Source organism: Galeopterus variegatus, unplaced genomic scaffold (assembly GCF_000696425.1).
Source record: "Galeopterus variegatus unplaced genomic scaffold, G_variegatus-3.0.2 Scaffold106, whole genome shotgun sequence".
Classification (NCBI taxonomy): Eukaryota; Metazoa; Chordata; class Mammalia; order Dermoptera; family Cynocephalidae; genus Galeopterus; species Galeopterus variegatus.
Genome location: NW_007726217.1, coordinates 916,996 through 931,960, shown reverse-complemented (window position 1 = coordinate 931,960; position 14,965 = coordinate 916,996). Strand labels below are relative to the sequence as shown.

The window sequence follows — 14,965 nt, the reverse complement described above, 5'->3', positions numbered from 1 at the left end:
CCCATGGCAAAAGTTGTTGTTTCCCCTTCTAAGTTCCTCACAGTATTTTGTCATTTTACACTCAACAACAGGTGTAATGAAGTTGGACAGGCCTGGGTTCAAATTCTAACTTTGTCACTCAGTAACTGTGTGTTATTTAAAGTCTTTGAAGCTGACTCCTCATCTTTAAAATGGGGATACCACCATCAACCTCAAAGGACTGTTGCTGGGGCTAAAGATGTCAATATAAAGTAACTGACATATAGTAGGCACTCAGATAATGTTAGTCTTGCTGCCTCCTCCTCCACTCCAAGCCTTATCAGAATGAACTCTTTGAAGAATTAAGTTTCTACTCTTCCAGGTGCCTAGCACCTAGGCAGAACTTGGCATGTATTCAGTTCATGATAAATGTTTGATAACTTATAAATATGGAGGAAATATTGTGCTGATGGAAAAACAACTACCTTGTAGTAGAGTTAGTTGCATACAGAACTTTCTCCTCTGGTAAACTATAAATTCCCTGAAGATAAGGGCCACATCGTGCTAATCTTTGTATCCTCCTTGCCATGACTTAGCAAAAGGGCTTTGTTGGTGAGAATTTTTAAAAAACATGAGACTAAATAGTCCCAGGTTGGGTGAATTTGGGCAGCTTCTCATCTGGAGAAGTTAGCCTTATGAAGTATGTGGCCACACATCCTCTGGAGACTGCAGATTTTTCTCAAAAGATCACTTAAACAGATTTTCCCATTAAGAGATGTATCCTGTACCCTGATGAGTCTTGTAAAACTTTTCACATGTGAAATGTTGCTAAGAAGCTCTTCTAAAATTCCCAAATAGCAATTTCTAAAAATAGAGAGTGCTGGCCAGTTAGCTCTCTTGGTTAGAGCACAGCCTCATAATGTCACGGTCACAGGTTCCAATCCCCAACCAGCCAGCTGACAAGAAAAAAAAAAGGGATACCCAGGATTTAAAAACACAAAGTTTTCCTACTGTTCATCTTTGTTAAATTTCTCATATTGAAGACATTGTTTTTAAAAAGCAATCATGCATGTGGCCGTTATAGTGTACTCCATATTTATTAGACAATTGACAAGAAAAACAATTTTTGGCACAAGAATGCCAATTTATTCTCCTTTTGGACACATGAACACAAAATATCCCTGCAGGCCAAAAAAAAAAAAGAAAAAGGAAATTGCAAAATTTAAATGACCATCATCTTATCTCAACATGGGGATACAACCTCTCCCTTAATAGTTTAGAATGTACCTCGTATTGCTAGAGACATATATCCAGTCCAAATTTAATAAAATACATTTTAAAACATTACAGTTCTAACAATATAGAAACAAAAATCACACCATTAGTCAAATAAACAATGCAAACATTTTCAGCCACTAGACATAGAAAGATCATGAATATGTCAATAGCAAGGCATAAGAAAATGGTTAATCAATAACAAGATCCTTCCTTTAATTTTACAAGGAAAAATTCTTGGAGTTGAAGCAGTATTGATATAATGCCCTCAGCCTCCACTTTCTTAAAATGAAAGCAGAGCTACCACCTTGCTATTGAGCAAGAAAATCTTACAGCACATCCACAAAAGGTTGATAGGGCAGGGTGGGGAGGGTGAGCCTTGTTAAACAGTGGATTACCTTTTCCCATGGGAAGGGTAGGTAGCTGAGCCAGGTAGGTAAGCTCTGATATAGGCTGGGCACCAGATCCTAAAATACAGACCATATAGAACATGTCTGCTTGTAAATCATCACCTTTGGAAGCAGCAAATAGAATTTACAGTAAGAATGAATATGCTCTGCCTGCCCAGAACACTGGCTGCATTAAGCCAGGGAGTTCACCTTATAAATCACTCAGGATTCAACAGCTAAGAACAACAACAACAAAACATAACTGGTTCAACATTTGGGTCTTCACCACTCTCTTAATGTCCCTGTTCCTTACCCCCAAATTGTTACTTTAGCGTTGCTACATTTAAATCTTTCACACCACATGACAGTGCCTAAAAAGGCTGCATTTTAAAAAACCAAACAGCCTATACAACTACTTCTAGAGAATGCACACCTCCCATTGATTGACACATGCATAACAATTCAGTCAGTTTCGAGGGGGTTACCTATTCAAATTGTCAAGCCCAATTAAATTCAAACTATGCATTCAGACTTGCTTGCAATAGTATTGCTACAACTCTGATTCTGCAGTGATTACCTCTTAAGGATTCACCCCTCAGCAAGTATTTTCCAATAATCCTAGTTCTTCCATATTTTCTTCCCTTTGTCCAAAACGACAGCATTGCACCCTTAAAGGTACTGTTTTCCTATTAAAAATAGGCCTCCCGGCTTTATCTCCACCACCATACTGATTTGCCCCAGTGTACTGGGAGTGACTGAGGTCTTACAAACTGTATATAGTTCAAGGTTGACTGTAGAGCTCAACTGCAGGCAAGCGAATCAGGGCTTCCTGGCACTCCGTCTTGCTTTGCTCCCTGCTCCATACATGCCAGGAGAGGGTGAGAAGTGACGCTTCTTCTGTGCGTTATAAACAAGCAAGCCTGAGGCACTCAAGTGCAGGTGTGGTGTGATGCCCGCCGGCCAGCCAGCCAGCCGGCCACCAAGAGTTCTTCACATCTTGGACTCCAGCAAGTCTTCCTTCTCCTAAAAAAGCTTCCGTTTTTCCTCCTCTTGGGTCCAGAGTGGCCATGCTGAAGGGTATTTTCTGTGCTCTCCCTGAACAAGTATGAATAAAAGCAGCAGCCAGCCCCTCACCAACATGTCCTGATTTGTATTATCCAAGTGAGGTATTTGCAAAAAAAGGAAAATCTTAAGATTAACATCTGCCATCTCTTCACTCCTGCCTATGTTGTGCTTCAGTCACAGAACTTGTTTTCATCCCACTCTGCAAAGATTAAGGACGTCTGCACTCAGCTTAATGAGCTACAGGACTCGATAGACATTATAAAACTCTCAAAGACCAGTCTCAGCAAACACTGGTGGCACCGCTGATCAACAGCACATGGAAATGTAAACTTCAATGTATTTACAAGCTTGCTTAAACGACTGAAGAAAAACAGTGGTTTATATTGCTGGGATTTTGAGAAGGCTAGTTTATGAGATTTGGACCAGCTAATGAGTTCAAGCAAACACCCTTCACCATCAGATCCAGTGTTTCCCCACCAGCAGTTTCTAGACAGAGGTGGCAATGTTTTCAACACATTGTGTCTGTCTCTTCCCCCAGCACCTTACTCAGCCATATGGAGTGTGGTTCAGGACCTTTCATCCCCCTTTCTTTCTCTCATTCTTGACATTCTAGGATAGAAAATTGCAAGTCAGTACAATTTGAGCTGGGAAACACTGGCTGGAACTGCCAAGATTCTATGTAACTGCTGTCCATTCACAAAGTATTTTCTACACTAAATACAGAATACATTTTCCCCTACATTTTAACCAGTGCTTGCTTTAGATAAACTCCCTTTGTTTGGACAAGAAATGAATCCTGTCTCCCTGTGAGTGGAATCCAGAATCTATTATGAAAAATCAACCTTTTCTACACAGTTTTAGTTTAATAAAAGGAAGGAAAACCCACCAAGTACGTTTCAGGTTGAAAGATAGGCAAAAAATTTGCATTGTAATTGTGAGTAACCTTGATTCCCAGGAAAAAAATTTTTAAATGCTGGTACATTTTTGCAAGTTGCAGCATCACTCAATGTACCTTAAGGACTGGCACAGCCTGTCCAAAAAGGAAGCATCCTGGTTCTAGCTTATTTTAAAACAAAGTGATAGGACACCAAATGTGACTATAAAATAGGTAAAAATAATTCTTTAAAAAGGCATGGAAATATGTCTTTTCTGACCAGTTTCAGAAATTGCCAGATTGTGATATATATAAGAAATGGCTGATAAAATCATACTGAAATCTCATCTAAAAAACTACATTGTCAGAGGAAGAAAGAGGAGGGACCTTAAAAAATGTTTATTGCCAAAGTTAACTTTCTATGTGAAAAGTTTAAAAATCATTTAGATCTAACAAACCACACAGCAGCATAAAATGGGCATTTTTGAAAACTTGAAAAAATACTAAAAGCTAATTGTTTTTTTCAAATAGGGGGAAACGTGAGTACTTTTACCATGGCAGTGCTGTCACTGTGACATGTATTATATTTATGTCACACATTCACAAAAGTCAAGCAAATAAGAAAACTGCCTGTTTGAATCTGCAGCCAAATATAGTGCAATTGCCTGGTAGCCTGTACTTGCACCAGCACAAGTCTGCAGAAATCAATAAGATAAGTAAAACTAATATTCTCTAAAACTTTAAAAAATTAATGCTCATTAAAGGCATTTACAGTGGCGAAGTCAGAAATCTCCATTAAAAAGTCTATGGACCCACACAATTAGTTACACTGAACTGAAGTAGATTGTTTGGTTTTTCTCTCCCACTTAGCATACACTCCACTCAATGAATACAGAAAAAAGGAATAACTTTCTCTTATAAGACTAGAGGGATGCGGTGAACACCACAGCTAGCAAAATATTCCATAGAAACCTTTTTTGTAAAGTCCTTTAGAAAGTTCAGGCTGATCAGCCTTTGCACATTGAGGTAAAAATTCAGTCCAGTGCATCAGAAAAGGTAATCTATGAGTATCTCTTTACTTTAAAAAAATGGCTCAATTTTGTTGATGCATCAGACAGTGCTGCAAAGTATAAATTCAGTGCAACTATTCTGAGCTGCTGGTAGAAGACCACCTGAAGTCAACTTGGCTGTATCTAGAGGTGGTAGGCATTTGAAACATTTTGAGGCTGCATGGCGTGCCAAATTGGTTGAGTTCTTTTTCCGAGATTCTCAGGCAAAATACATTGTATGCTGGGTATCATGGTGGATCTGTACAGCCTTAGCCAAGGCCTGAGGATCCCGGCCATTGCTCTGTCCTGACACATGACTGCCTTCCGCACTGTAAAGAGAATAAAGCAGAACACCATGTATAATAGAAGACCACTTCAAACTTCATATGTTTCAAGTAGCACAGATAGTACTGGATTCAAGAAGATCTTGATGCTCAAGCCTTAGCTTCTTAAATAATTTGTTAAATCTCTCTAAACCAGTTTGCTTGACTGAAAAATGCAATACAACTCATTTAATGGGCAATTGCAAGAATTAAATAAAATAATGTCTATAAAGACTCAAATCCTTAATAGCACCTATATAAAGACTTCCACTGCTTGCTATGTCTGGTTAATTTCTACTCATCCTTTACACTTCAATCAATGGCACTTTTCCCATAGAAATCTTCCCTGACTCAAAGTACAGGTAAGAGTCACTAAGACATGCTTTCACAGAATACTGTCTTTTTCTTTCACGGTACTACACACAATTGAAATTAAGTTATTAATTGGGCATTTATCTATTTCCCCACTGAGATGTAAATTTCAGGAAAGCAGCAACTTTGTCCATGTTACTCACCACCTATCCCTAGTGCCTAGCACATAGTATAGTCAAAACTATTTGTTGAATGAATGAACCTATGTGCCTAGCACAGTGCTGGAACATAGCAGTACCAACAAATGTTACTATGCCACCAGTCTCTTCTTGTTTTCATTTCACTAGCTATATAACCTTGGACAGTGACATCTCTTCTAAACTTGCTCTTTTGGGGTGACAACAACAATTTCTAAACATACCTCTTAAGGGTACCATGTGATATAAAGGGCTTGGCAATCTGTAAATCATCATCCCTCTTCTGACATCTCTCTTTAAATGATTATTATTACCCTGACCATCTAGGCTCAAAATCTTAGTCACGTTTTACTGCATCCTCTCCTCTGCCTCTGACACCCAATTAACTGTTAAGTCCTATCTATCCTGTCCAAGGAATATCTTTTTACATTTAATAACAATAGTCTTGCTCTCACATACTTTTCCAGCCTCATGCCTGCTGTTCCCCTTTAATGTGCTCTAGCCAAAGAACACTTGCTATTTTCCAAACATGTCACTTGCTCTCTCTCCCTTGTATCCATTGTTCCCTCTGCCTGGAAAATCCTTTTCTTTTCTTTGTAGAGCCAAATCCTACCCATCCAGCTATAAAATCTTTTCTAACTGCCTTTCCTCTGATGTCCCATTGCACTTTTATCTATACTGACTTGGGCTAGTTGTCAGTTCTATATTTGCCTGTATTGTCTCCCATAGTGAAACATAAGATCCCTGTGGGCAAGAAATATGACTTACTCGTCTTAATATTTCTAGTGCTTCACACAGTATTGGGCACACAGTCAATACCAAATAAAAGTGTTGAATGAATGAATGTATATTACAGAATGAAAGGTACAAAACCACAGTTAGGCATTTTCCATAATAGTATATTTCCAGCCCTTACAGAAATAGACTTGTAGTGGAATGTCTACTATTTAGCAGCTGAATTCTGACTTGGGGAAGAGCCCAGAAACTGCTACACTTCACAGATGGTCGTTTGGAAAAGAAAATTAATGCAGAGGGCTTGTTTAGCTTTTTAATAGCAGCTCAGTAATAGGTCAAAATGTCTGATTCTCCTGAGATCCCTATTTGGGGGTGAGAATGATCTGGCCTCCCTCCCACACACAACCAGGTTCACTGTGGTGCATTCTTCCAAATTGTACTGAAGCATAGTGAATAGGTCAAGATTTCCCCTTGCATGAAATGGAATCCACAGGCCTGTGACTGCTCTGACTGGAGCAAGGGCACTGTGTTGGCCACATTTTGAGGCTGTTCATGGCCTGAGCAGAACTGAAATGCATTTGGCTCTACGGGAAAAACCACAGGCAGCTCCAAATTAGACTCCTTTAGAGACACAATACAAGTATAAACAAGTCTGAGTACTTCTTGGACCAAAAGTCACATTACAAGCTCTCAAAGGCACATGCAATTTTATTTGCTCCTTGCAATTTAAACCCTAAAAGGAAGTTTAAAGCCTTACAAAAGTTTTTTGTATTAGCTCAATTTTTTTTACCATGCTGCTAAAAACTGCATTTTACTATGCCCGAGAGACTTGCCTGTCATGATCTTTATCCACCAGATGATACCGTGCCCTAAATGCCACAAGCCGGGCATAATACGCAGGGGCTGGAATCGAGACTGAGCGGGTGCACCTCACATAGGTGTGACACAGCTGATAAGTCAGTAGCTGGAGCTCATCTGCGGTAAAGCAGTTATCATCCCACAGGACCTGGTAATGTGAAGGACGGCTGGTTCCCTGGAGAGAGAGTTTTATGATTAATGTATTTCTGACATTGGTTGACTACATGAGACGAGAGAAGAATTAAAACCTACTCCTTAAACTCAGAGTATTTCTGCCTAGCACACCTACTAGCAGATACCTAGACCAAAAGATAAAAGTTCTAAGATTCAAGTATTAGCAAAGGTAAGCACCATGTTTAATAACAAGTCTACTCAAGTTAGTTGCTGAATTTGCAAACATCCATCTATCAGGTCAAAGATCTGCATCTACTTCCAAATTACCTGAATTCCTGCGTGACTACAGAGGTAAAAGTCAAACTCAGATGGATGTGTGATGGTACTATCCACTGTAGTGCCTGCTGGTACATTGCCACTTTTCCCCACCTACCAAAAAAAAAAAAAAAAGAAATTAATCATCAAAGTGCCAAACTGTGCTCAGGCCATTTTTTTCCCTTTTGTGTGTTAATTGGTATTATGTTGGTAAACTGCTCTTAAGTGAAGCCTTGAAAAATTACTTTAATTCAAGATGTTGAATCCCCTGTAATTTTGCCTTTGCCCAACCATTTCATCCTCAAGTATTTTCTCGAACAAATATACTCCATGGTCTCTTTAGGGGAAAACAGACAAAGAATTATTTTATCTGTGGTTTGGGGCTGCAGTCCTGTCATCTATTTACAGATGACACACTGTAAAAAAAATTAACATTTAAGATGGATAAGCTTTCTGAGAAAAAAAATCAGTTTTATTTCTTACATGGAGTAAAAATATATCCACAACTTTCAGTAAAAGTTAAGATGAAGAAATCTTTGAACTGGTTCACCAAAACTAATACTTTATGGGGTCAATAAAAGAAGTAACTGGCAAATGATTATCAGGTAGAGAGCACTGAAATGGGAATTAAGAAACCAGTTTCAGATCTAGGCCTAGCCTTCCAACTACATACCTTGAACAAAGCATAATATCTTTGGCTCCTCAATCTGATCATCTATAAAATTAGGTGAGGGTCTCTTATGCTTTTAAAATCTAAGGTTCTTTTATGGCCAAATCTCTAAAATCCAACTTCTAAGAAAGCAGAGAGGGGATCTTCAGAAATGCACTTACAAGGAAAGGAATTAAATTTTGCTATTTGGTCCGCCTCTTCTGCTGTACATCAGGGTTCAATATGAAGAAGTTTATCTAGCATTTAGGCACACATTTGCTGGAAGTTTATTTGGCTCCATTCTAAATAGTGTTCCTTCAGCTGGAGATCATACACCAATATATGCAATAACCCTATGAGTATAGAAAATTCCCCCGTCAAATTTACATGTAAACGTGGATATCTAGCTGGACCAGAGGAAATGTAATTGAGTTATTATAATGGTTCTAGGGTTTCATTTTCCCAAAGTGTGTTCTTTAGGAATATTAGTTTTGTAGGATATGTTTCGGTATTTTATCCTCAAATTTGAGAAACATGGGCTTAAGCCAAAGGTAAAGAGAATTTTCTACTGTATGACTTTTCAGAACCTTTACTTAGTCATGTATAATCTTTAAGAGAAAGATAGAATAAATAGCATGTCCCAAACGTGACCATAAAATTCCCTTTAAAAAAAAAAATCTCTCCATTTCTACAGATGAGAGCCTAAAGAGATAACACCTTGGGGAGAAGGGAATCCAGGCATGTTCAATTCAACAGTTATTGCTCGAGCACCCATATTCTAGGCTGTGCAGCAGATGTTAGGGATGAGAACCAGAGGTACAGAGAGAACTAATGAAATTGTCTTCCTGTCTTCATAAAATCATATACAATGAACTATAATGCAGTGTGAGAAGGGCATGTGAAAAGCATTGGGAAAAGCTGGTGGAGAGGAAATAGTTGAGCCATGCCTCATAGGAAAAGTAGGAGTTGAAAAGGGGGTGAGGGGTGGGATAAAAACTGGAAACACTCCAAATATCCCTAAACTCAGGAATGGATAAGTAAATTGTGGCCCATCTATATCATCAAATACTACTCAGCAATAAAAAGGAACAAATTACTGATATACACAATAACTTGAGTGAATCTCAAATGCATTATGTTAAGTAAAAGAAGCCAGACTTGAAGCCTGTATATTCTGGAACAGGCAAAACTATAGGGACAGAATGCATATCTGTGGTTGCCAGGGGCTGGGGGTGAGAGAAAGGTTGACTACAAAAGGGCACATGAGACATTTTTTTGGTGTGATGGAATTATTCTATATATTTATTGTGGTGGTGGTTACACAACTTTATGCATTAGTCAAAACTATACACTAAACTAAACTAGGGCCGGCCCGTGGCTCACTTGGGAGAGTGTGGTGCTGATAACACCAAGGCCACGGGTTCGGATCCCTATATAGGGATGGCCGGTTAGCTCACTTGGGAGAGCTTGGTGCTGACAACACCAAGTCAAGGGTTAAGATCCCTTTACCGGTCATCTTTTAAAAAAATAAATAAATAAATAAATAAATAAAACTATACTCTAAAAAGGGTGAGTTTTACTGTATCTATATGATACCTTAATAAAAATAATGGGAAAAAAGGGTAGGATGGATGTGCTCATTCCAGGGATAAGAAAGCACAGTATATATGGGAAACGGAAGATGTATAATGTCATGGTGAAAGATGAAATTAAAATGTTGTTTTGGCTACCTTGGGAAAACACTGACCATCACAGGAAAGCATTTGGTAAGCAATGGGGGACACTTGATTTCTGAGCAGTGAAGTGGCACAATAAGACCTGTGTTTTAACAGCAGGGTGGAGGATGCACTTGTGAAGCAGGAATGGAGACAGGAAGTCTACTCCAAGCCTCCTGCAATACAGAAGAGTTCTGCCTTTTCTACGGTGGTGGGAACACACAAGAGGAAGAACTGAGATGAGAGAGATGTCAGGGCAGAACACAGAAGACTATTTGACCAACTGGATATGGGGGGACAGGAAGGGAGGAGAAGAATTTAAAGAACAACTCTGAAGTTTCTAGCTTGGCTGACTTAATACACAATGATGCCAAGTAACAGAATAAAAAGGAAATTGGGAGAAGAATAGGTTTTGGATGGGGATAAAACAATAAGTAGAAGGTTTAGACGTGTTTTGCTTGAAATGCCTGTGGTAGATCGTATCTCTGGTGCCAAATATTCTCATGCCCCTTCCTGGAGGGGGATTATACATCTCCACCCAATTATCTCAGGAGTGGCCCTGTGACTTGCTCTGGCTGATCAAATGTGGCCTGAAATGTGTCACTTTTGGGCAGAAGCTTTAAGAGCCAGCACATAGCTTGTTGTGTATCCTTTTTTCCCCTCTGCTACAAGACTGGCGATGTTCCAGATAGATGCTTCTCTGTCAGCCTAGGTTCCAAAGGGAGGACAGCAGGGTCACAGCTGCAGCAGAGTCACAATGAATGTGTAATGTTAGCAAGAATAAATCTTTGTAAGCCACTAAGATTTGGGTGTTTTGGTGTTGTTGTTGTTACCCATAGCACAGCCTAGCCTATCTGGACTGATACAATGCCTATAGAGCATCTAAGTAAATATGTCTGGTAGATAACTGGAAGTACAGATCAGGAGCTGCATAGAATAGTTTGAGGCTAGAAATACAGATTTAGGAATCTATAAGCAAATAAGTGAACCCAGAAAAGTGGATGAGACTAATGACAGCGTTGAAATTCAGAAGAAAAGAGGGAGAAGTATGAAATGCCAGGGAACATCAGTGTTTAGTGGACAGAAGGAGGAAGAGGAGACAAAAAAAGTCTGATTATAGAGGTGGGTAGTAAACCTGGAAAGTCATATTGCTAAGGCCAAAGAAGTCAATCATTGTAAGTGCTGCAAAGAGGTCAGAGTGGGAAATCTGACAAGATATACCTGGATTCAAATGAGCAAGTTATTGAAAGAACAACTTCAGAGGAGTCCCTGAGGTTGAAGTCAGGCTACAGGGAAGTGAAGTATGATGTGAGAAGGCACAGATAAAAAGTCAAGTGATTGTTTTTCTAAAAGTTTAGTCATGAAAAGAAGAAAAGAGGCCGGCCCGTGGCTCACTCGGTAGAGTGCGGTGCTGATAACACCAAGGCCACGGGTTCGGATCCTATATAGGGATGGCCGGTTTGCTCACTGGCTGAGCGTGGTGCTGACAACACCAAGCCAAGGGTTGAGATCCCCTTACCGGTCATCTTTTAAAAAAAAAAAAAAAAAAGGAAAAGATGAGGTAGCAGCAGGTATACTGAGGGAGAAGCAGAGTGACAGGAAGTTTATTGGGGGGACTGAGGAAGATTTGAGCAACTTTACAGGGTGAGAAGGAGGCCCTAGAGTGAGAAAGATTGAAATTTTGAAAAATAATGGTTAATTAATGAAATGAAGCTCTAGAGAAGGCAGCAAGGATTAGGATGGAAAGCACATAGGGGGGAAAGAAAGCATACGTGGAGAGATTAGCCTGAGATGGATGTGAGGAAGGAGGTAAGAAAATACAAGCTTTCACTAAGTTTGTAAAGTAGAGGAAAGGCAACTGAGAAAATTCATACCTTCTAGATCTTGTTTTCTGGGGGAAATAGAAGATAGGATTTCGCTGGCAAGGAAGGCATCATGGATAGGGTAGGGGACTTGAGAAGAGTATAGAGATTTGAAACAGATGCTGTGGGGAATAGAATAAATGAAAACATTGCAGCATGCACAGCCTGGCTGAGATTTGTTATCATGAATTTGTAATATGGTTCATTGTTTAATAAATTACCCCCCCCCAGCAATTCCTATCAGTCTAAGAGTAGAAGCAAAGAAGTGGGCAAATGGACTGATTCAGAGTTGGAGATTGGCAAGCGGCATGTTTAGAGAACTGAAGATGTTGGTAACTGTCAGGGGTAAAAAGTAGACCAAGAACTGGGACTGTCAATCTTGAAAGGTTAGTAGGGACACTGGATAGTAAAGAACAAAAGTAGGAGATAGCTTGGGATTTTAAAAAGATAATCCAGGTCCTAAAGCTACATGGATAACAAGTTGACAGAGGGTAGAAAGGTGACAATAGCAGTTAAGGAGGGGTGGCAGGATGTTTTGTGCCCAGACCTCAAGCAAGAGTCCAGAGAATTTGTATTAGAAAAGTCTAAGAAGTACTATTGAGTCAGGATTTGGGCAATTTAGAAGACAGCACTTTTAATTTTTTTTTTTTTTTTTTTTTTTCTTTTTTTGTGACCAGTAAGGGGATCGCAACCCTTGGCGTGGTGTCGCCCACACCGCACTCAGCCAGTGAGCGCACCGGCCATCCCTATATAGGATCCCAACCCGCGGCGGGAGTGCCACACTCTCCCAAGTGTGCCACGGGTCGGCCCAGCACTTTTAATTTAACCTGACTGATGGACCTGGGACTCAAGGAAAGAAGTATCATTAGTTCTCTAAAACAGCTCATTCTTGGATTAGAGACTAAAAACTAAGGGTGTTCCAGAAAGTAATGGGAATAGCCAACAAGAGTACATGATTACGTCTCCCTAAGGATGGATCAAGGAAGGCCCAGACAAGATGAAGTCAAGTTAAAAAAATATCAAAGAAGCAAAGTTATCCAATATTATGTGCCTGTAACTTACCTAGTTTACACATAACATCAGATTATAAATAGATAGATAACATAAAACGCCTTTTATCAAGTGCTGGAATTTGTACCCAAAACTAACACATTCATTTATTAATTTAATCCTTACAACATCCTGTGAGACAGGTATTGTTTTTAATCATATCTTATAATTGAGAATATTATGGTTCAGAGAAGTTAAGTAACTTGCCCATGCTTAATAAGTGTGACTCCATAAGCATTCAATGTTTGTACCCTAAGAATCACCTGCACTGATATAAAATAATTTGGAAGAGAAATTCTTTTTTGTACCCTAGAACTGTGGCTCAGGCACTGAACAGCAAAAAGAAGCAAATGGCAATAAAGTCCAAATAGATAAAACTCATCTTTGAAAACTACCTGTACCATAATGTACCTGGCATGTTTCTCACATCCATTCCTCCTCCCCCGCAAAAAAAAAAACAACTCTAGAAACCAGCACTTTTGTCATGCAAGATGCAAGAGAAATATTCAGTCTTGAGACTGTGTCATTCAGAATTGGTCATCTAAACTCAACTGCAATTAGTTTATTTATTAAGTAATTATTAGGCACTTCTGCTATTAGGGAAAAATATAGTACATATGCCCACTCCAAAACACATTCACTTCCCACAACCTCAGATAACAAAGCTTATACTTTATCTTCTTACCCTTTCTGTTTTATCTGCACAGAAGAGTCGTGTATGATGTCTTTTTTGCACCACAATATATGTTATTCCTGGCCGGTAATCTTCTTCCAAGCTAATACATGCCTTTCGAATTGCTATTAGTTCTGGCCAAGCTACCTAGGAGATAGAAATGGAATTATGTTTCATTGAGAACTCACCTAATATCTCTTGGATCTGATTTACCCAGAGTGGCAGATAGGAAAAAGTCCATCAGGATGTGTTCCTAGAAACCAGTTTCCTATAAGCCTCAAAGGGCAACAATGGGGTAATGAGATTACCTGTTTCATTTGTCCCTCGGATACCCCTCCACGGTAATAGATGATCCGAGTGGGTTTGAAGCGCGTGGATTTGTAGAACTGGATCAGCAGCTCTCGAACCATGTTAGTAAGGTCCTGGATGACCTCCTGACTGTAGAGGAGCTCCTGGGAGATCTCCTGTCGAGAAGTCTGCACCCGGACAGTGGCACAATACCGGCTGGGGTGGCCATCCATACTGCCAACCACAGCAGCAATGGAGGGTTTCTTCCCGTCCCCCGCCGGGGGGTGCGTGACATCTGCTCCCAGGAAGATGACAGGCTGCTGGAATACCGAGGGCCTGCTCAGATTTAAGGAGACATTGCCACTCAGACATATAGGTGAAAATGTTTGGGTTTAGCAAGATTCTATCACCAGATATAATCACAAATATAATCTTATAAAAGAGAACAAAGATTTGTGCTTATAGGGAGAGAACATTAGGGCCCATTGAGTACTGGTGTCACCCAGTACAATGAATCTGAATTGACTGAAGAAGTGAATGTGATTCTTCTATAATAGTAGGAAGGAAAGATTAAAAAAAGAGAACCTAACCCAAATTTAACAAAATCTCTATGTATAAAGTGAAAACTTGCCCAGAACTGGTTCTCTTGGTATCCCATGTTTTTTACAATGGATACAAAATTGCAGAATGTACATGGAACTGGGACCAAAACCCCAGTTCTCTTTAAGATGTGAGACTTAGGGAACAGAATCCAATCTATCTCTTTCCCAGTTTTATTTTTCTCCATAGTATTGATCACTTATACCACATATTTTACTTATTTATTTCATTTATTGTACACACACACACACACAAGAATGTAAGTTCTACAAGGGCAGGAATTTTGTTTTGTTTGTCTTGGTCACTGCTATATCCCTAGTACCTAGATCACTACTTAGTCCACAATTGGCAGTCAATAAATATTTGTTGAAAGGATGAATTCATTTACTTGGCACAGATTTCTCTAAGGAATCAAGGAGAAAAATATCGTGCATACTTCTCTGATAAAAACTAGGCAAAAAAAAAAAAAATGAGATAAAATATGATATGAAGTTCCTTAAATTCTTAAAGGTAGGATTTAGGATGGTTAGTGTTAATTCTTAAAGTATAATCCAGGAGACATCCTGAATCTGACAATCTCATGTAGTAGATACTAAAGATGGGTTCCATGAAGACAGAGGCTGTGTCACATTTATCTTTCTATACCATCACACAGCATGGGCCT

The 14,965-nt window shown here is 39.4% G+C and overlaps 1 protein-coding gene across 1 annotated transcript in view; it reads right to left on the bottom strand.

The window, feature by feature from the left end:
* Positions 1–1,036: 1,036 nt before the first annotated feature.
* Positions 1,037–14,965, bottom strand: part of AGO4 (argonaute RISC catalytic component 4) — a 32,454-nt gene continuing 18,525 nt past the window's right edge. Inside the window, exons 13-17 of the mRNA XM_008585461.1 lie at positions 13,722–14,037; positions 13,426–13,560; positions 7,477–7,578; positions 7,011–7,210; positions 1,037–4,939 (exon numbers count right to left, since the gene is read on the bottom strand). Coding sequence (XP_008583683.1) covers positions 4,831–4,939; positions 7,011–7,210; positions 7,477–7,578; positions 13,426–13,560; positions 13,722–14,037 — 862 coding nt within the window. The 3' untranslated portion in view covers positions 1,037–4,830. The remainder of the gene's footprint in view (positions 4,940–7,010; positions 7,211–7,476; positions 7,579–13,425; positions 13,561–13,721; positions 14,038–14,965) is intronic.